Genomic DNA, 21,877 nt, shown 5'->3' on the forward strand with positions numbered 1-21,877 from the left:
CGCTTGCCCATTATGGAAGGTGTGTTCGTGACCATTTGAACAGGCGTTTTGGGCGTCGATGGATTGGCCGTGGTGGACCCGTTGCCTGGCCCCTACGCTCACCTGATTTATCGAGCCTTGATTTCTTTCTGTGGGGGGCCCTCAAATCTATCGTGTATGAATCGCCTGTGGAGACGGAAATGGATCTCGTGGCGAGACTCGTCTGTGTTGCTGTCAAAGAAACTCCAGGTGTGTCCGCCAATCCATGCTGCGTCGGTGTCACGCATGCATCGCGTCTGATGGTGGAACCTTCGAGCATCTGCTGTAACATCATGAAATGCATCCATCTCGTTCTCCATTGTTAATATTATGTCAAATAAATGTTTGCCACTAATTACTGTCTTGTGTCATTTCTGCTTCTTGTGCCTCTGCTACTACTTTCCCGTGACGTTTCCGGTTATGGGTTCCTATGCGATTCACATTCCTTTAGATGTTACCTACCTCCCCTAAACGTTTGTACTGATATTTTTGAGACACCCTGTATATATCCTATTTTACCCAACGATTGCTTTTTAACAAGCGAAAATATACTCATTAATTCCATTCCCTTCTCGAAAAAGGAAATTAACGGGTTCTAACTGCGCATGCGTCAGTTCTCAGGCTTTCGCGTTTATAAAATCATTATGTACAAAATGCACCTAGTGTTTGGATCAGCGATCCATCAATGCGAGAGGCATATTATCCATCTTCTGATACACATTCAGATAAAAACTTGGATTTAGAATCACGCATCACAAAAACTCATCCAAGGCACACGATCATTCGCCGTCAAGGTCATTTCCTGAAAATGCTCAGCAAATAACCTTGCCGAGAATATAAATCTAATTACTGTCTTGCATGCATACTTTGTATTTGCTCACGCACTAATCAAAGATCAGTACGTGAGCAAACTGGCTAACGTATTGATATTTTTTTCAGGGACATAATGTCATAACCGTGGCCTTTAATAAAATTGGAGTTAAATATGTACTCTTCTCTCGTACAGCAAATTGAAATCAAGTTTTCTTGTTCTTTAATTGGATTTAAAATTATTACTTAAGTATTTATTATTATTAGCCAAATGAAGCCTGAGGTTTATGCTGCACTGGCCAAAAAAAACCAGTTACCCTGAGAGAGAGAGAGAGAGAGAGAGAGAGAGAGAGAGAGAGAGAGAGAGAGAGAGAGAGAGAGATGTCAAGAAAGAGAAGAATAATGATATCCAGCTCAGACCCAGGCTGTGCCAAGCCCATACTCACCAGATGTGAGCCCCTTGGCGCTATTTGAACTGATGTCCAACGGTTTAAGCGCCTGGCGATGCTACACATAGGGAATTGGGACTCTTCCCAACGTCCAGCATGTCTGCATCAGTAAACTCACTGTATATTAAATCAGAAGTTGCAAATGTTCTCTGCGTTGTTTCGTACAGCAAACCCCGCAGAGAACATTTGCAATTCATGCACATAATACACATTGATGGATGAATTCTCTCGGGTAACCCTAATATTTATTTTAATTGTTTTTTTTTAACATCGGAAGGCTAGTCTTACTTAAAATTTAATACCTAATCGAATCCATGTAAGTAAGGGTTCTGTAATAATAAATTAAGACCATTTCTATTTTAATAAAACTCAAAATGCGTGGAAGATATTGGCGGTGCGCGTAAAAGTTGTTCATTTGAAAGAAGACCTGTATCCTTGGAACGGTCAAGAATAACCCAGGTAGTCTTTTGGTGTTCCTGACCCTGAATATATCCAATCAGCCGGCCACATTCTCTGGGGCAGTCCAACATTGATATAACTATATTAACTTCTGCCTACGACACTACATCTATGATTGGCGAGTCATCTCTGACTGGACATCTAGTGACCATAGAGTTATCTCCTTTTATGTAAAAACTGTTACAACTTTAGTTAGTCAATATCGAGTGCCTGCGTTGGTTCGGTTCTCACTGAAAACAATTGAGTGGTCTGCGTTCGATGCATTAATTCTTATGGACTTCTCTGTGATAAGGCAACGTCAGCTAATAGAATATTGGGCTGACTCTTTTGCTGTATTTATACAGGATTCAATTATAAGGGCAGCGTACAAGGCTGGTAAGAAGAAAGTTGCTAGATCGAAATCCTGTCCTTGATGGACTTCAGAGTTAACAGTATTAAGGCGAGCAGTAAACAGGGCTAGAAGACAGTATCAACGCCACAGACATTGGTCTCCCTCCAAGGTTACAAGGCTGCACGATGAGTATTTGTCGTTAAAAAACAACTACAGTAGGAAGATAGCTGATCAGAAACGGGCGACATGGACACTTTTTGCGAAAGAATCGGGAAATTCTAACCCTTGGGGTTTACTATATAAACTGTCACGTGACAAATTCAGGTATGGGGAAATGTTTAATACTCTAACCACGGATATCAGTGAGACTATTGGTTTTAAGGACTCCGTTGAGATAATTTTAAGTAAGTTATTTCCAACTGACGATCCTCAGGAAGATATTGAATATCAAGCTGGTATACGTAGAGATAATCGGCTCCATATAGCTAGAGAACATACTGCGGAGTTTAGGATGGAAGAAATTACAAGAGTTTTGAAGAAGCTTAATCTAACAAAATGTCCTGGAATTGATCTAGTCGAGAATATATTTATAACGAGATTAACGAGGATAAGCCTCCTGGAGCGGCTAGATCGTACAGGCCGATCGCTCTGCTGGCTAACTTGGGTAAATTGCTAGAGCGACTAATGGCCATTAGATTGAATACCCTACTGGTAGAATAGGATCTGCTTTCAAGAAGTCAATATGGGTTCTGTCCCGGACGTTCCTGCGAGGATGCTCTTGTGGACTTTGTCTCTTCAGTTCAAAACTCGGTACATAAATATACCCTGGCCGTTTTCATCGACTTCGAGGGTGCCTTCGACTCCCTTTGGTGGGAGAGCGTCCTGGAGCGTCTGCGATCGGCTAGGTGCTCCAACCACCTTTACCTTTTAATCCGCAATTACTTTGCCAATAGAACCATAATAGTCAAGGCTAAACATAGCCAAGTATCAAGATCAGTATCTAGAGGGTGCCCACAAGGCTCTATATTGGGTCCTTTTACATGGAACATGGTGCTACAGCAGTGGCTCTCCCGATCTTTCGGTAACGTCAAAATAATAGCGTATGCAGACGATCTCACCATCTTGGTAAATGGTAACTCTAGGGCCGATCTTGAAAATACCGCAAATTTTGTTCTCCGGGATCTCTACGATTGGACTGTGGCCAATAAGCTTAAAATCAGCTTGTCAAAAACAAAGATGATGATTCTTGGATCAAAGTTGGATATCACTCGTCCTCCGTTGGTCAAGATCAACAACATTCGTCTCCCCATAGTTAAAGAGTACATGGTTCTAGGAGTGGTAATTGATTCCAGTCTCAATTTTATTCCTAATTTGACAAACTTATCATCTAAAATACGTAGATTTACTGGTGCAATTGTTAGGGTGTCCCGTGTTGAATGGGGGCTCTCCAGAAAAACTTTAAGGATTTATTACAATGCAGTTTTCCTCCCTCTAATCACGTATGCTGCCGGTGCATGGTTTCACAGGGCACGGCTCAAACACTTCATTACAAAACTCGCCTCATTGCAGAGAACCATTTTGCGGTGTTTAGTTAAGGCATGCAGGACAGTCTCGACGCAAGCTCTGCAAGTACTAGCCGGAACATTACCTTTAGACTTGCAAGTTACTTATAGAGGCTTTTTATACAGACTGAAAAGGCAGATTGAGACCGAATTTCTTGGAATAACCATCAACCTTCAAGATGATGCTAAAAGAGAAAGAAGGAGACTGTGGAACGAGTTAGTAAACATTTGGCAGTCTCGATGGGATACAGCTCCCGTTGGTGCAACAACGAGAAAATTTATACAAGTTTCATTTCTCCTTGATAAACGTGTTCGATTGTGGTTCTGCATGGACATATTCACGTCGTACCTGTTGACAGGACATGGATCGATGAACCAGAGTCTTCTTAGGTTCAATTTATCACAAACAGACCTCTGTTAGTGTGGATCGCCAGAGAGTTGGGATCACATCTTGTTTCATTGCTCCCTGTATGACGATCTCAGACTTCCTCTTCAAGCACTTACTAATTTTCAATCAGGACAGGAGTCGTCTCTGCTTCAAAGCTCGGAGTCATTTCAGATTCTTCAGACTTTCGCTCAAGGCGTATTTCTTCGAAGGCGTTCAGTGTCGACAGATCTCAACAGGATGCAGCACAACGGTCCTGCTAATGCATAGCTGGTTAGATCTCCTTTAATAATACATAAACTCAAATCCTCAAGAAATGAAATTTTCCTCGGCCTGCAGACAAAATTAAGTGCTTTCTTCCTTTTTTTTTTTTTTTAATTTTATTTATTTATTTTTATTTATTTTTTTTAAATTTAATTTTATTTATTTTATTATTTATTTATATAAATGTTTTATTTTAATAATTTTGGTTCCAAATCCAGCACCACGGGTGATTTTTTTTTCCCCCTCTGGAATGGGCCCCCAGAGGATCCTGGCCTACCTTCTGACAGCATTAGGTGGGTCAGAGTCTCTCTTGAGACAGTACGTGCTTTACATGGACTGGCCCACCTTCCCGTGGTGTGGACGAGTACCCAGAATCATCTGTCCAGGTGACTGATGCTTCTGGGTAGCCAAGCGGCCAGAACAGAACAACAAAACACACACATAATACACACAAACCGACGTCACACACATATCTGGCCCATTTGTAGTGCTACTGTTCACAGAGATACGAGGCGGAATTGAACAAACGTTCTAGGAGCCGCCCTTTACATATACGCATGTCCACATTTATAACGAGGTTCTTCAAATCGTTACCTAATATCCTTTTATTAATGTATAACAAATGTCTAACAGAAGGGCTGTTTCCAAGTCAGTGGAAGATGGCATTATTGAAGTTAGTTAGAAAACCTGGGAAGCCACTAACTGAACCTAAATCATATCGCTCTTTTGGCAAACCTTGTAAAATCCTTGAAAGGTTAATGGCATTACGGGTAACCGACCTGCTGGCGCAGCAGGATATAATATCGCTGCAGCAATATGGGTTCACTCCTGGGAAATCCTGTGAAGATTGTCTAGTGGCATTTCGAGCGCATATTGAGAATTCTACATCCAAATATGAATTAGCAATGTACGTGGATTTCGAAGGGGCATTTGATACTGTTTGGTGGGAGGCAGCGATAGCTCAGTTAAGAAACGCTGATTGTTCCAAGGAATTATATATGCTTTGTAACAGTTACTTTTCAAATAGATATATGCTAGTGAAGTCCAAGCACTTTGAGCTACGAAAACAGGTTGTGAGAGGGTGTCCTCAGGGTTCCGTCTTGGGACCCCTTATTTGGAACCTAGTCTTACAGAATTGGTTGGTTCGCACATTCCCTAATTGTAAGGTGCTGGCATTTGCAGATGATCTGACAAGTATAATTGCAGGACGATCTCGCTCACGCTTAGAACAGAGAGCTAGTAGTGTGCTGACAGACTTAAGTTCCTGGGCTCAAAGCTTTAAGCTTGCTATTAGTCCTTACAAAACTAAAATGATGTTATTTAAAACAGCTTTAGATATAAATGGACCTCCTCAGATCAAGTTGAATGGTGTACAGTTACCTATGGTCCCTGATACCTAATTCCTGGGAATTATTGTGGACAGTAAGTTATCATTTCACCAGCACTTATTATATTTAAGCAATAAAATCAGGAAATTTTCTGGTGCTATCATTAGAATTTCAAAGTCCTGGGGCCTATCACACAAAACACTGTTTCTGTATTCCAAGGCAGTATTCCTTCCTATAACTACGTACGCTGCAGGAGCCTGGTTCCATAGAGTTAAAATAGCAACGTTTCGGGCTAAACTAAATTCCATACAACGCAACATGCTTCTTGGTATTGTAAGAGTGTGCAGAACGGTGTCCACTGCCACGCTGCAGGTGTTGGCCGGAGCGCTACCCTTGGATCTACATTTGTTGTATCGTGGTTTTTGCTACTGTATTAAGAGGGAAATTCCTACAGAACTTTTTGGTATAGAGATAAATATTCGCTCTGACTGCAGAGGCGAAAAGAAAAGATGTATGAATGAAATAATCAATTTATAACTACTGGAAGAGTGACCAACTTGTTTATCCCGAACGTGACTTTTCCGATTGATAAAAAGGTTCGCAATTGGTTTACACCTAGTTTACAGTCATCATTTTTGTTAACAGGGCACGGGTCAATGAATGAGAAATTATATCCATTAGGACTAAGTAACACGGATCTTTGTTTCTGCGGGGCCAGGGAAGGCTGGCGGCACATACTATATGATTGTCGAATATGTGACAATGCCAGGACAGCGATACGTGAAATTCTTGAGAGTATAGCTCCAGGAGAAGAAGCTATATTTTTAAGAGACTGTAGTAAGTTTCAGATGCTCCAGATATTTGCTAAAGAAGTGTTTGAACTAAGGAAAAGTATGATTCCAGTGATACGAGGTTGATCAAATCCATCTGGCTGGAGGCACTGAAGTGTTTTTATGCTGCCGTTCTTACTGGTTGCACAACTGGAAGATCTACTCTTTTCTTTATCTCTCTCTTCCCCCCCCCTTGTTTTTCCCCTTTCACTTTTTGGTATATATATATATATATATGTATGTATGTATGTATGTATGTATGTGTGCGTACATATGCTAAATACCAATATATATATATTTATTAATTTTTATTTATTTATTATTTATTATTAATTTTTTTTATTATTTATTTATTTTTTGTTAGTTATCTTAGTTAATTATTTTTATTCTTTTCTTTCTCTTGCTTTCGGGTTTATTTTTCTTTCATTTTTCCCCCCCTCTGGAGTGGGCCTCAGAGAAAGTTTTTTTTTTTTTTTTTTTTGTCTCATACTCTGAGACCATAGGTGTCCCACTACTGGAACTGGCCCACCTTCCCGTGGTGTGGATGAGTACCCAGAATCATCTGTCCAGGTGACTGTTGCTTCTGGGTAGTCAAGCGGTCAGAACACACACAGAATACATGCAAACCGACGTCACACACATATCTGGCCCATTTGTAGTGATACTGTTCTTCACAGAGATACGAGGCAGAGTTGAACTGACGTTCTAGGAGCCGCCCCTTTCATAAACACATGTCCACACACACACGTCCATGACCCTGTTGACACTGTTGCACATGGAAGACTATTGTACAAATTGGAGCAGAATGGTATTAAGGGTAAGTTGCTACAATGGATAAAAGGATGGTTAAGTGAGAGAAGACAGAGGGTGCTAATTAATGGATGCTGCTCTTCATGAACTAATGTTATTAGTGCAGTCCCACAGGGTTCGGTGTTGGGTCCACTGTTTTGTATATTTTTCAATGATATTGATGAAGGTATATCAGGCTTAATGTCGAAGTTTCCAGATGATACAAAGGTTGGCAGGGTTGTTAATGACAGTAATGGCAGTGTGCTACAACAGGATCTAGATAATTTGGGCAGATGGGCTAAGTGGTGGCAACTGAAGTTTAACCTTGACAAGTGCAAGGTACTGCATATGGGTAGAAGTAACCCCAGAGAAACGTACCAACTGTGTGGTACTACATTTAAGGTGGTAGAAAATGAAAAAGACCTGGGAGTAATTGTGCAGTCAGATATGAAGTTCTGAGCAATGCAGACAGGCTGCCAGGGTAGGTCATGGGGTTTTGTCAATGATATATAGGAACTTTGCTAGCAGGGAAAAGGAGGTGATTATCCCTCTGTATATGGCAATGGTCAGGCCACGCCTTGAGTACTGCGTACAGGTCTTCAGGACTCATTTTAGGAAGGATGTAGATTTGCTTGAGCGTGTACAGATAAGGGCAACAAGATTAGTGAATGGAAACAAGTGTTGCTCTTACGAAGAAAAGCTTAAGTTTTGCAAATTATGTGTCTGGAAACTGGGCACCTTCGAGGCGATCTGATTGAGGTGTATAAAGCCTTGAATGGTTTGAGCATGCTGAATGCTGTTGGGATTCTTCCTCTTGCTCATAATAATCACCTGAGAGGGCATAAATTCAAATTGAGGAAAGACAGTTGTAGGATAGATGTTTGGGAGTTTGCCTTTAGCCAGCGGGTGGTTGATTGGTGGAACAGACTTCTATCTTCTGTTGTGAAAGTTGATAGCCTAAATAAATTTAAGGCTGAAAAACTGGACAAGTATTTGGAACAAATGGAGGGGTGAAATCGGAGCTTTTTTTTTTTTTTTTGGCTGATGTGCTGCATAAGCTTGCTTTCTTGCATCGTGTGGCTCTACTAATGCTATTTCGGGGATTGGTGGGGGGGGGAGATTGTGTGTGTGTTGTTTGGTTCTTAGGAGCATTAGCAACTAAGGCCATATTGCTCCGGGATATGCGGTGGTCATTCCCTGACCTTTCCGCATCCTCCATATTTGGTGGTGACGGGCTCGAACCCCGGTCTAATCAAGAAGCGTGTGCTATGCACTGCTGCTCCTTCCCACCTGGCTACGGAGTCGCCAAGGGAAGATTGTGTTTCGTAGGCTCCAAGTAGGTCGTCTTTTCCTTTCGGCATAATGCCAAAAAAGAAAAGACGACCTTGCGAAGGAAAAAAAAAAAAAAAAAAAAAAAAAAAAAAAAAACACGAAAACTCCCAAGGCCTGCAAATCAGCAAATAACCTTGCCTATAATCTATAAATCTTTCTCGAAATTCTGCTTTCAAGAGTACTCTTTTATTTTAATATTTTAAGCCTCAGGCAGAAGTCATATCAACAGTTTAACAAACCGAATTTTAGTGAAGAAATGAAAAATTAGCATTAGCCATTGCAAGAAAATTAAGTTTTTGTACTCTCCTCATGCTGGTAATTATCCAATTGACTTTTCAATTCCTTGAAACTGTTAGCCTGTGTTCAATAATCAAAGACTCGCTAGTGAAAACAAAACTTCCTACAATCTAGTCTAAAATTTCTTCCTTGTAATCTGAATTTATGCCTCTAGTTCTGGAATTTTTTATAACAGTAAAAGTTTCGCCTTCATCCACTTACTAACCCCTCTCAGAGCCTTATACACCTCAATCAAGTCCGCTCTAAGGTACCTGGGTGTACCAAAATCGAAGAAGCCTTTCCTCGTAGTGTCGCCCCCTTTGCTGATTGCTCGCGTTTGCACCCATTAAAGAAGCTCAATGTCTTTTTTCAGATGGGGTCTCCACACTTAGAAACAGTGTTCCAAATGTAGTCTTATAATTGCTTTATACAATGGGATTATGATCCCCCTATCTCTACAGGTTATTGTTCGATAAATCGTCAATTGGACGCCATGAGCTTTCCTGGCCGCCTGTTTACACTGCCCTCATATCTGCCTTTATCGTAACTCCCAGATCCCTTTCTTCCTCTGTTGTTTTTTAATTCAACTTCCCACAACCAAAGGTATAATTTATTTTGGGTTTGCTCTTCTCCAAGTGCATTTTGCATCATTAAAACATTAACTTTTCTTACCATTCTTGAAGCTTGTTCAAGTCATCCTGCAGGGACGCTGCTGGGCTGTTTGTTCGTTTGGCAATTTATTAGCGCGTCTATGGCCATAGTGTGCCATGGCTGCTTGGCACTTATCATTAAGTGACTTATCAAATTTTGACATCACTCGTATCCCTTCATTGATATCGTTGATGAAAATCAACAACAGTGTTCCAAGAATCGATCCTTGATAGCACCCTGCTTCTGACATCTGTAACTTAAGTAACCCTGCGATCCATCCTAGAATTTTTCCAGTAATCCCAACACTGTAGGGGAACTGATTGCGTCGTTGCTGCGTACGGCGCCGCGTAGCTCGTGCCTGGTACAGAGTGGTGCAATGGTGGGGTGGGGGGGGGCGATGAATCATTTCGTATCTCATTTTCGTTGCGATTTTTGTCAATCCACGGACGTAGGTTACTCCCATATGAAAACTGTCCGGGTTGCACCTAAAGAAGTTTCACTTCAAAAAAGTTGAAGTTGAGAAGAATAAAATATCGATTTTAAGTTTAATAAGGAATATAAAATTTATTATAAAAAGTTTAAATTTATTTCAAACAGAATGACTACCTCTTTCAGAACTTCCTCCTGATGAGGACTCAAATTTCTCACTGTACCGTTCATGACAGGTGGCTAAATTTGCTCGTATCACCTTAGATGGAGATATTCTTCCAATATCCCTGCAAAAAAACATATCACTTTAAATAAGATGTACTGACTTAAGTTTGCTTACATAAATGATACAATATTCAATCTCCGATTTTGGCGGTTGCTACAGAAAAGAAGAAAGAACAGGAAAAAAAAAATCACTGCTACGTCATCCTGTGGTGAGGAAGTGCCATGACCGGCCTTTTGTGTGTAGTGTTGGTATATGTGAAGGTGTGATGTTTTGTTGTGTTGAACACTTTGATCTTAGTCAAAAGGCCGAGAAACGATTGTTGTCCAGGGAGCGACAAACATCAGGTTGATTGCCCCGTCTGTTCTCTCTTCTGCGAAGAGGCACGACAGATTCATCTATTTGTTCCTGCTGGCGTCCCCAGAACCGAGGCTCTGGGGAAACCCATGGAAACAGGTAGAGAGAGTATATGTATAATAGAGAGAAGATGGGGAGGGGGGGGGAATAGTGATAAAAAGATGGAAAGGAAAGTAAGAGGCATCCCCATAGATGTAGGGAAGAAGAGTTGTTAAAGTGATAGAGTGCTGTACAGTGGGTCCAGGAATTCCACCATTCAGTAGGGATCACATGGATGATCCCACCCCCAAGCGTGAATCAGCAGTGAAGATCACACCTTGGGAAGATGGTCTGCAGTATTTTTCGTCAAGGTGTGGCTCTGTAGGCGAAGTGAAGTGTCCATCAATGGATATCACTATGGATGAAGATATCTTACCACCGGAAGGGTTTCAGCAAAAAGATCCCACTCCACCCCAGAGTCTGAGGTCAGCAATGTTCTCCACTAGGGGCGATAGTCACTCCCTAAGACGGAGATGGGGTCCATCGATGTTCCTTTTCTTGCCGAGGTGTCCATATTGGAAGTAAGGTCACAGGTTGCATATAAGACAGGTATGCAATTAGTTGTATGGTTCAATGTTGGGGAAGGAAGACAATATTGAGCTCTTCACCTTTGAGGATATGTCCGGCAGGTATTTCATGACCAGCAAGAGAAAATCTGTAGAGACGTTGCAGTAAGTGGTCACAGATGAGTACTTCTTTGAGTCCTCAGATCTCATGCAAGTTTGTTATTTTGCTTCATTATTTAAGATTAGGTTGGTCACAGTTGGAAGATTAGTCCAGTAATGTTTGTCTGGTCAATTTGATCTTGTTGGAGTTTGCATGTCAGGATGTCGTTAGCCTGTTCTCTGGTAATAGCCACCCTACGCTTGAAGAGGGCATTAGCAAACCTACAGAAGGCTGCATAGTTAGCCTGAGTTGCAATTAATTCCGATGCTTTATCTGGGGCGTAGCAGCCATTCTCAATTTCAAGTTGAGTCCAGATGTCCATGTATAGGCGACAGTCGTACATCAGGTGGCCCCATTATTCCGCTCTTCCGCATCTGGCGTGCATGTGACGCCCATGCTGTGAAGTTTTTCACTGAAGCTACCATGGCCCGTCAACAAGAAGAGGGCATGGAGCCCTGGAGTGAACCATTTAGTGCAGTTGTTAGTTACTACTGATAATTTATGGGTGATTGCTGTGTTTTGTTTCATTTCTCCTTCCATCTAGAGGTTAACAGCATTGTTATTCTAGTCAGTCATGTTTAGCAGGTATGTTGAGGGCTATCTGGATGTTGCGGGAATTGTCTTGTATGTTTCTTTTGTGGAGAAACTATCTGGTGAGAAGCAACTTTCATATTAAGGAATCTTGCCGGTAAGAACACGAAGTGTAAATATGAAGATTGTCCTGCAGGTTCTGGTCATTGCTAGGAGAGAAGCGCTTTGGGCCCGCAGTATTTGATTTCTCAACCTGTATGTCGACTCTGTGCTCCATGTGACCATGCTCCATATGTTATTATTGATAGCGCAATACATTTGTAATATAAAATTAGGGTTCAGGGTTTAAGGCCTTACTCCTTCTTACATACGTCTTAACTTTTTCTTTGACATACTTGATATATTTAAATTCTTATATTAAGGTCACCTGTAAGTGATTACATATGCCCATGTATGTATTTTGCCTGTAAATTGCGTGTGTTCTCTGGTTGATTTGCCTGTTTTGCTGAACGGAAAAACTCCAGTTTCTGAGGGGAAAAAACCTTGCTATCTACGCCCGAGACCTAGAAACTCAGCCATGGAGTGAAAAAAGCCCATTAAAGTTCCTCGCGTCATGGACGGGATTCGAACCCGGGTATTTTCCATCCGATGTAGAGAGAACGGTGACAATACCACTGTGCTACCGCGCAGACATACTTGATATGTTGGAGGAAAGAGTCTACAATCAAAGGTATTTTGTGCTCGCTATGCTTTTAATAGATTGTCCATTGTATCTAATAGTGGGCGATCTCGCTGGGTCCAATTTCCCCTTGATGAACATCTGTACTGTCTTGAAGAGATCTGTAGCTTATGCCGAGTCTTGGAGGTCTATCACGATTGCATTGATTTGTTGTTCTATTTGGGCTCTGGATTTCCCTCTACCAGCACGATAAAGTCATCCGCATATGCCAAAAAAGTGATGTTTGGGTATTCTTTTTCTCAGCAGGTATCAAATACCATTGTGTAACACAAGGGCCCCAGGATGGATCCCTGCAGGCAACCTCTGGTAACAGGCCTATGAACTTCCAGTTGGTTAGATCAGACGAGAAGTGTTCGGTCTGAGAAGTAGTTGGTAAATAACAGATAAAGTGGGTTCGAGACTTCTGCCTCCCTGAGTCTCTCCAGAGCACTCTGCCACCATAAGGTGTCAAAGCTCCTTTGAAATCAACAAGGATTGTTGTCGCTGTGGAGATTAGAGATGTCATCGCATCTTTTGCAGAGTGCTCCTTAGTAAACTCATACTTAACTCTTGTAATAAAGGAAATGGAATGTCACATCCAAAAGTTAATTCTGTGGTAAGTAAGACACGGAATGATCCTCTCACGAACGAGAAAAACCTTCGCTATTGAAGAAAAATATTAATCGCTAATGGTAAAGTTTAGAGCTAGAGCTCTAAGGAGGCTGATGGAATTATGAATATAATGGAGAGAAATCACCATCTTGCGCCACTGCTACTTTAACAGATGTGTGAGTGTCCAGACATGCATTTCCTTCCTTTTTTTCCTTTGTGAATTTTTTGGAAATTCTACTGAAGCGACCAAGGCCATCGTAATGGACTGTGTTGGTAAATGCATGCATTATATGGTTCAATTTTTTTTAAAGGATGAAAAAAAAACCATTGTTTCTGGATAAGTAATCATACAAAATTAAGACCGACTAACTCCGTTACGGTGAAGAAGAAGAAAGAAGGAAAGAAAAAAAAAAAAAAAAAAAAAACACCTTTCTTCTGGCATGACGGAGATTCGAACCCTTTTCTTCACGGTCTGGAAGGACAACGATTATAACCATTAGTTCCTTGTACTGTATTTACTTTTGTTATTCATTTATTTTCTTTATTTTATTTTTATTTTTTGGCTAATGCAGTCTAAGCCTTAGGCTTCCTTGCACCATGTGGCCATTACTAATACTGCGATAATCCCAGTTACAACAACCGATGCTGCCAGTCTTTAGCACTTACAATTGTACAAACTACGTTATCCACTATTCAACGTTTCTTTCTTGGCCTTCTTCACGTTTGCCGAATGGTATGAACTCCAGCTCTACTGATTCTAACGGACACTTTACCGCTTGATCTTCACATTGTATTTAGAGGTCATTGTTTTTACATCTGCCAACTGTATTGTACGGAATTTCAGGGAACCAATGTTAATCCTCAGGCTGATCCCAAAACTGAACGAACCCCAATGCTGGAATTTATTAGTTAACATTGGCAGATTAAATGGAGTCTGCAGAAAAACGAGCTATTACAAAAACATTTGTCCCTAACGTAACTATATTACTTCCATTCTCCACCAGAAAATGGTTTTACCTCCTACATACTAACCGGACATGGTTCGCTAAATGTAAAACTTTACCAAATGAGAATTTCTAATATGGTCTCCTGTCGATGTGGGCAAACCGAAGATTCTTTTCACGTCCTTTTTGAATGCTTCGTTTACGAGCACTTAAGATCGGCTCTTAAGGCAACAATTCCAAACTTTCCTGGATTTGAGGTGCTACTCATTATCCATCGAGAATTTCCAGGCTCTTCAAGCCTTCTACAATGCAGCTTTTAATCGTAGGAAGACTTTAAACCTCAATGTTAATGCAAGCAATCAAATTGAAAACACGTCATAAATGAAAATACAACCTATTGCCTTTTCTCTCATTCTGATGACCTCATGAAAAAATTTTGCTGTGTTTTTAAGAATATGCCAAGAACGTTTCAACAGAAGTTGAATCATTTTTGGTTTATCCTTTATTAAGACTCTCCATAACTCAATACCTCATCTGTACAGTAATACCGTCATCAACTAGTGCCTTCTGACACTAGTCCAGATTTAGAGCTAGAGCTATTTTTGGATTATTTGACTACTGTAACAACCACATTGGGCAACACTGGATAAAGACATGGTCGAGCAGCATTCTTTGTCGTACTTTACTTCTTCCCCCTTTATGCTATTTTTTTCTTCGTCTTCTGCTGTGCTGTCTCTTGGGAGAAAGCGTGTGCGATTGCTGGCATAGGATTCTTTTGAATGGTTCCAAACACGCTTTGGACATTCAGTGTGTGACTATTGAGGTTGGCCACGGTACATGAGATATTGTTCTTGCATTCTCCAAATTATATTGCGATATCAACTGTCACACAGTGACCTGCCGTTGAGCTCGTATAATGTCCCTTCGCTCACCACGAACATCCACCTTACTTAATCCTTTACAGTTCTGTCGGCAAGAGGTGGTTTGACCCGTTCGACACCATTCTTTGTTCACCTAACTACAGTGGATCGTGAGCATCCGACAAGAGCACCGAACGCAAGAGCTGTCACAATCATGCCCTTTTTGAAACCCGTGTTGTCTCTACTACGTTCCATAACTAGGAGCTTATCACTTTGACTTGCACGACCAGATGCAAATTGCCACTGCTCTAGAGTACGTAGTTGTTTGGCTTTTTATACTGCGAGCTGTACGGCATAATTTATTACGAATGAGGCGGTCATAATTCAGTGATCACTGTGTGTGCGTAAATATAAACTATAAAACTAGAGTAAAATGTATGCCAGTAGTACGGAAAACAAGTCGAGCGAAATAATTACTAAACCCATAAAATAATACATAAAGAAAAGAAAAGGGGGAGATCGTGAGAGACCATTGTGATAAAGGATCGTGAGAGACCATTGTCACAAGGAGTCGTCTTTCCTGCAAATTTTTTTTGAGTACAGAGAGGAGGTTATCGGAGATCTTGAAGTAGTTCTTCAGGATGTTAAGTAAATATCTGATGGAAATCCTATGATATGCAGATTTAATGTAAAGATAAATTATGTCGAGCTGCATTCGAGAATTCAAAGCTTCCTGTATGTGAAACAATGTTTGAAGGAGATTGGTAGTAGATCTCCCAGGGATAATGCTGTGGGAACATAGAACGAAGAAGGTATTGTGGGAGGAACGCTTCTAATATAATTTAGAAGTCAATTACTAAGAAATATAAAAGCCAATTATAAAGAAATTTAATGGCGCCCTTGACAGCACCTGTGTCCGATTTGTGTAAAAAAAAAAAAATCACACAATTGGAAATATATATATATATATCCACGCATATTTCATCTCTGCCACAAGTCTCACCAGTTCATCTATTTAGGTCTAAGCCTTGGACAGTAATTATAGCAAATGCTGCGTGTTTTAGGGCTTAATGTTTCCTTTAATAACTGGAGTTATCAGTCAGCTGAGATTTTTTACTTTCCAGGCCAAGGTAAGCAGGAAACGTTTTTCTTTAGATCAAGTAAATCTTGATTTATCTAAAATAAATAAATGAAGTGTTAAATTCCATAATGATTATATGGATATTTACTTTCAGCAACAAAATTAATCGACATTATTTTTGGAACAGAGCTCCTTTTTCAATTCACTTCTCTTTAAATACGAAGTTAATGACAATGGGCTGTGTGTCACCGATAGGTTGAGAACTGGAAGGCTATTAACCCACGGACTCTAAATAACGTTGCTACAGTGTCTAAGATGTTCTCAAGGACCACACAGAAATAGTGCGTGAAGGACGTCGTCTTGAAAGGGAGAGTTTGCCGTTATGCACCTCCTTAGGAAGAACTTCTTCCAAACTACCGAAAGCCACGTAACTTTCAGCAATTATTTCTTGACTGCAACAGGAGGATGGAATTTACAGAAATTATGTTTGAGTTGAACGAAGAGTGGCCAGAACTGTTTAATATCTTATTTACAGTAATCAGGCTGTGTTTCATATTTTTGTTAATCGACATAACTGCCATTATTGAGCAGCCAAAAATGTGGAATTGTGTATTGAAAAGGCTCAGGACAATCCAAAGGTAATATCGGGGTAGTCTGGGGTAGTATCGCATCGTGCACGTTCGACCTTTTATTCTGCGAGATACAATGTCTGAGTGGCAGGATCACAATGGGACAACACTGAAAGTTAATTTTATGCAGGATGGAGCATCCCGAATTTTGGAAAGGCCGTACATGACTGCATAATGATTTCTGAGGGCGATGGATTGGGAGACGTGGTGTGTATGAATGACCTACGCATAGCCGGATTTTTTTTTTGGATGGAGGTGAGACAAGGAAGAGGATTATGGTGAAAAACCACATAACTTGGACGTACTGGAAACAGTCACCAATGTGTTCACAGACATTTCAGTTCTTTAAGCAATCTTTCTTTAAGAAAGTACCAGTTTAAGAAAATATATAAAATGCTGGGGCACCTGTGAATTTTAAAATGTATTGTCAGAAAACCTGAATAAATTATGAATCACTTAAAGATGTTTTCATTAAAATCGTTTAAACATAAAGTTAGGTTGATTTTAAAATAGCGAGTGATTAATCAGACACCTTGTGGTTTAATACAAAGTGCAACTATAATGAAACGAGAATCGTTGCTTACTAACAACTTACTACTGCGCATGTCAACAAAATTCATATCGTGCTGTAGCTTGTTTTTTTCCTGTGCAGATCAGTTTTTGTTTCGTTGTAATCGGTTAAATTTTCATTGAACTGTGCCTCTTTAAGTGAATCAGCGTTTTAATCCTTCGGCAAAAAAATGAGTGATAGTAATTTAGAGCAAAGAACTCATTACATTTTTAGTAGAACTCGTAAAAAATAGTACAGAAACGCTTGAGATGTCTACACCGGTGATGAAACCATGAGTCAACCACGTGTGTACGAATGGCACAAACGGTTCGGAGTGGGGGGATGGGAAAATGTCCACGACGAAAAGAAGAGAGAAAGACTGTCAACTTCAACGAGAGAAAATAAAAAAATCTCCGAGAGATCGTGCACCAAAGCCATCGGATGAGCGTTTGACTAATTGCAGAACAGTTGTACATTGACAAAGAAAAATTAAGAACGATTCTGATAGAGTGATTGAGCATGAGAAAGGTGGGCGCCCAAATGGTGAGAGAGTTTTTAACGAAAAATAAGATCACAACACACGCCTTATTCGACAGATCTGGCACCGTGACTTTTTTCTGTTCATGAAAATTAAAATCCACCTCAAAGGAAAACGATTTGAGGACTTAGCAGATATTCAGAAGAACACAACGCAGTAATTAAAGACTGTCTTCCGAGGACTTTCGCTGCTGTTTTAGATCCTGGAAATCGCGAATGGAACGCTATGGGCGGCTGGAGAGTACTTTGAAGGAGATAAACATTGAAATTGTTGTATTTAAAATAATAATAATAGATTTAAAAATATTTCTCGTTTCTTTTTAGCCGCACCTTGTATATTAAACAACATACAAGTTCAAAAAGTACAATATACTTTTAAACTTTTATAATATTTCAGATAATATTCTAAATACAGGAAATTTTCAACATCAAAGTAAAGTAAAATTTCATCTAATTTTAATAGTTAATCCGATCATGCCTTTCGTTCAATATTTCTTGGTCTACACCAATGTTTCCAAAAGTGGGTGATACCGCCCCTAGGAGTGGTGTGATTACCCAGCTGTAGCTAAGGAGGTGGCAGGAGTGCGGTGTAGGAGGTGGGTCCCTTTTTAGAGTGTTCATTGCTTATTTACGATTGACTAGGTCAGCCGAGTGGTCAGGAGCGGGAGTACAGCAGCACACGCTCTTTGAGTAGACCGGGGTTCAAGCCCCTGACTGCTAAATACGGTAGATCTGCCAATCCGCACTGGACCAGCGTGGCAGATTATGGTCCATTTCCCTCACCATGAATTGTTGAGGAGCTTCCATCCTGCAGTGGGTTGATAATGGCGGCAGTTTACCTTTTTTTTTAGATCCTAAGGAGAAATACCTTCCTCGCCTCGCGTTTAAAATTTTTACTGCTCTTATCACTTTCAAAGCCATTTCCTTTGGTCACTTTGTATTTATGATGGAAATACAAGCTGGTTGTCGTATTTGGTGAAACGTGGTCATACAACTTCTCTCCAAGTAGAAATCGACTCCAGATTACTAGACATGGTAGGTTGACTCCTAAGTGACTTTAAACCAGACATGAGGGAACTGTATTACTATTGGGTATCACTTCATCAAGCCCATCCATCGCATTAAGAATTTATTGAACACTTTAGTTACTAAATGTGATATCTAATACTCTTGCTAAATGACTATCAGTCTTTAAAAAGCCCTGTTACTGGATCCAAAAGTTAAATCAATTTTGTTCCATTAATTAAACTAAAGCTTTAATTGGATTTTGAGAAATGGGCAATTAGTTGTTACTGTCTTGAATATTATCTTCGTTATTAGATCACGCAAACCGCTAGTCTGAATAATGCTTCTTATAAGATACCATATATATGTATACCCTTTCTATAGTAGCCCCCATACGTCCATCTACACCAAATGTCACTGTGATGGAATACAGAAATTCTGTAAAACGGGCCTGATGAGCGGCTAATGTGTGTGTGTGTGTTCTTTGTGTTTCAGGCCTCTTTGCCATTAGGAGGCTCTACCTGGCACGTGGACTCGGGCCTATGTCCACTGTCTTCTTTCGCATTCATTGGTGGTAGTATTAAACCAGTAGATGCAAAACCCAATACTCGAGTACTAAAGAAAAAAAAAGCCTCTCCGTGCATAGTGCACGAGAAAGATCATTCACAGAAGAAAGTGCAATAGCTGTGGATGAAAAAAAAAGTAGTGGAAGAAGATCCTGACGTTTGAATCCTTTGCAGTTAAAGCTGCAGTCAAATAAACTAATTTACAAGATTAACAAAAATCAGTTACATAACCTGTAATTTTAGTTACAAAATTACAAAAATATACAGCATGTTTCTAAACTAAACTAAAGAGATTTAAAAGGAAAAGGCATACTGTTAACAGTATGCGTAGTAAGTATACACATTACCGTTTATACACTGTTTCCATTCCAGTCTTGTTATACAATTATATACATAATTCTGGTCGAAGTCCAAACTACAGAAAGAAGATGTAACTTCAAGATGTCAATTCTGAGTGATGTCTTCTTTGGGTGAAACCCTCCAGAATAATTTTTTGTAGGATATCAAAGTATTTCTTACACTCAGTTAAGACTAATATTATTTTCATTAAATAGAGGGACCTCAGTTTTTAAAAGGAATCTTGGAACATCTCAGAATGGATATTCTAAGAGCACATGAAACCGTGTCCTCTTCTCCACAAGGACAGAAAGGTTTCAGTTCAAGACCCACAGTATGGAATTTATGCTTTGGAGATCCGTGTCCTGTCAGGAAGTAAGAGGTAGTCATTGTTGGGAAAAACCATCGAGAAACTGTTTTTTCAAACAAAAAGTTGACATCGGAAATATATAATCGTATAACACCTCCAGTGTTCCTTTTCATGACAATTTGTCACGAAAAGGAATAAGAGAAAACTAATCAACAGATTATTAGTTCGTCAGGCAAAAGAAAACACGAGGAGGACATCAAGAAAGACCATCAAAATGAATCCATTTTCTTTCAGAGCAGAATAGATTAATTTTGTAAGTAAAATTTTAGTCGGTATTAGCAAACTGAACTTCTGTTCGACTGTATCATTTATTTCTTCTAAATCCAATTTCAAAAATATATACTTGGTTTAAAAGTATTTGGATACAATTACGAGAAAAGCTATTCTTGATACAAGACAATGTATATTAGAAAAGAACCCTGTTGGTCCCATAATTGCCAAAAAAAGCGTTGCAGAAGTTATTGTAAGGCTGGAACGTTTGGAATCGAAGACCATTAAAGAGGCCCCGTTTTTGTAGATCAATAGCAAAAGGACACAGAATTGTGGGTTTTTTTAAATGCGAATATAATATGAAACACTCTGGTAAGTGAAAAACTTATTTCGATGGTACTTTTCGGTACTGCACGAAATTTTTTGTAATATTTTAGGCTACCTGTAATTGAAAACAGTCACTGTATTCAAATAATGTTCTTTTATTACCAGACAAAACAAAAGCGATATTAAAACATTGTTTAATCTGTTGAGTGAGATGTATCGAATATTTTATTTGGAATTTTCTCCAAAATTCGTGGTTGTAGACTTTGGAAAAGCCATCCACAACACTGAATGGCATTTAACCCTTAGCCAAATGAAGCAGTAAGATACTTCAGATTTTATCTGGGACAAGCACAGCGTTTGGGAAATTTCAAAATACTTTACAAAAACAAGTGCAGCCAAGCTGATAAATGAATGCGTCGTTTGTTTGATTTGTCTTCTTTGCTCCGCATGAAGTTGAAGACCGTTTCACCTTTGATGTAGAGGAAATTCAGCCACAAGGGAAAGCCACAACTAAAATGGCCGATGACTAGTGAAAATAGCGGAAAAATGCTGCTTTCTCTTCTGGTGTATGGGCAGAAGCAAGTACTTCAACAGAACACAATACACTCATGTGAAAGTTTCATATTTATATAAATTTAAATCATTTCATAGAATATTTGAATTTTTCATGGTTTATATATGTACGGTGTTTCAATTAAAAGGAACCAAATATCCCGCTTATTTTAATTAAAATAAGCGAAATGGGTCTCGGTGTCATTTAATAGAAACATCCTATACTGTCCTTATTGCCATTTTCAATTATAATTGCAATTTTGAGTTTTAATAGCGATTTTTGTGTGTAATTAAATAAAACAATAAAATTTAATTAAACATAAAAAAAAAAAAAAAAAACTTTGGATTGCTTGAACTAAAACAAATGGATACATAATCATCATCATCCCTCAATACCCATACCTAATCCTTCAGTTGGTCCTCAATTCGGTTATCACAATTCAGGCGTACTGAACTTGCCAGCCGGCAGTGGTCCAGTTATCCAAAGGTGTTTATGCGTATCGGAATCTGTATTTTACTTCTGAGATGATATCGCTGATTGATTTATTGTAAAGGGTATTAATCTTCTCAGAGAAGGTTACAATTAAAAGTCAAAATAGTTTGATTTTATCCCTCATACCATCGATGCCAATTAACTTCACCTTTTCCATTCGATCTGACTTCTTTATTATTGAAAGGATCGTTTCTTGCAATTCCGCAATAGATATGTAAAAATACGGTACTTGCGGAATTTCTGGGCATAAGCTTACTATTTTACGCGACTTGCTAACTAAGAGACAGATCCTCTCGAAGCTCGATGTTTGCCACGGAAATGAGTTCTGTCTGTATTCGCGGCTGCCGTTGAACGCCCC

At 39.7% G+C, this 21,877-nt stretch overlaps 1 protein-coding gene across 1 annotated transcript in view; it reads right to left on the reverse strand.

Annotated features, from left to right (window-relative positions):
• LOC150081807 (SEC14-like protein 2) overlaps positions 1–21,877 on the reverse strand; it is an 89,216-nt gene that overhangs the window by 60,302 nt on the left and 7,037 nt on the right. The window contains exon 2 of the mRNA XM_090379695.1: positions 10,091–10,200. Within this exon, the coding sequence (XP_090235821.1) occupies positions 10,091–10,144 (54 nt within the window). The 5' untranslated portion in view covers positions 10,145–10,200. The remainder of the gene's footprint in view (positions 1–10,090; positions 10,201–21,877) is intronic.

Source organism: Mastigoproctus giganteus, chromosome 8, assembly GCF_048544385.1.
Source record: "Mastigoproctus giganteus isolate SK-2022 chromosome 8, ASM4854438v1, whole genome shotgun sequence".
NCBI lineage: Eukaryota > Metazoa > Arthropoda > Arachnida > Uropygi > Thelyphonidae > Mastigoproctus > Mastigoproctus giganteus.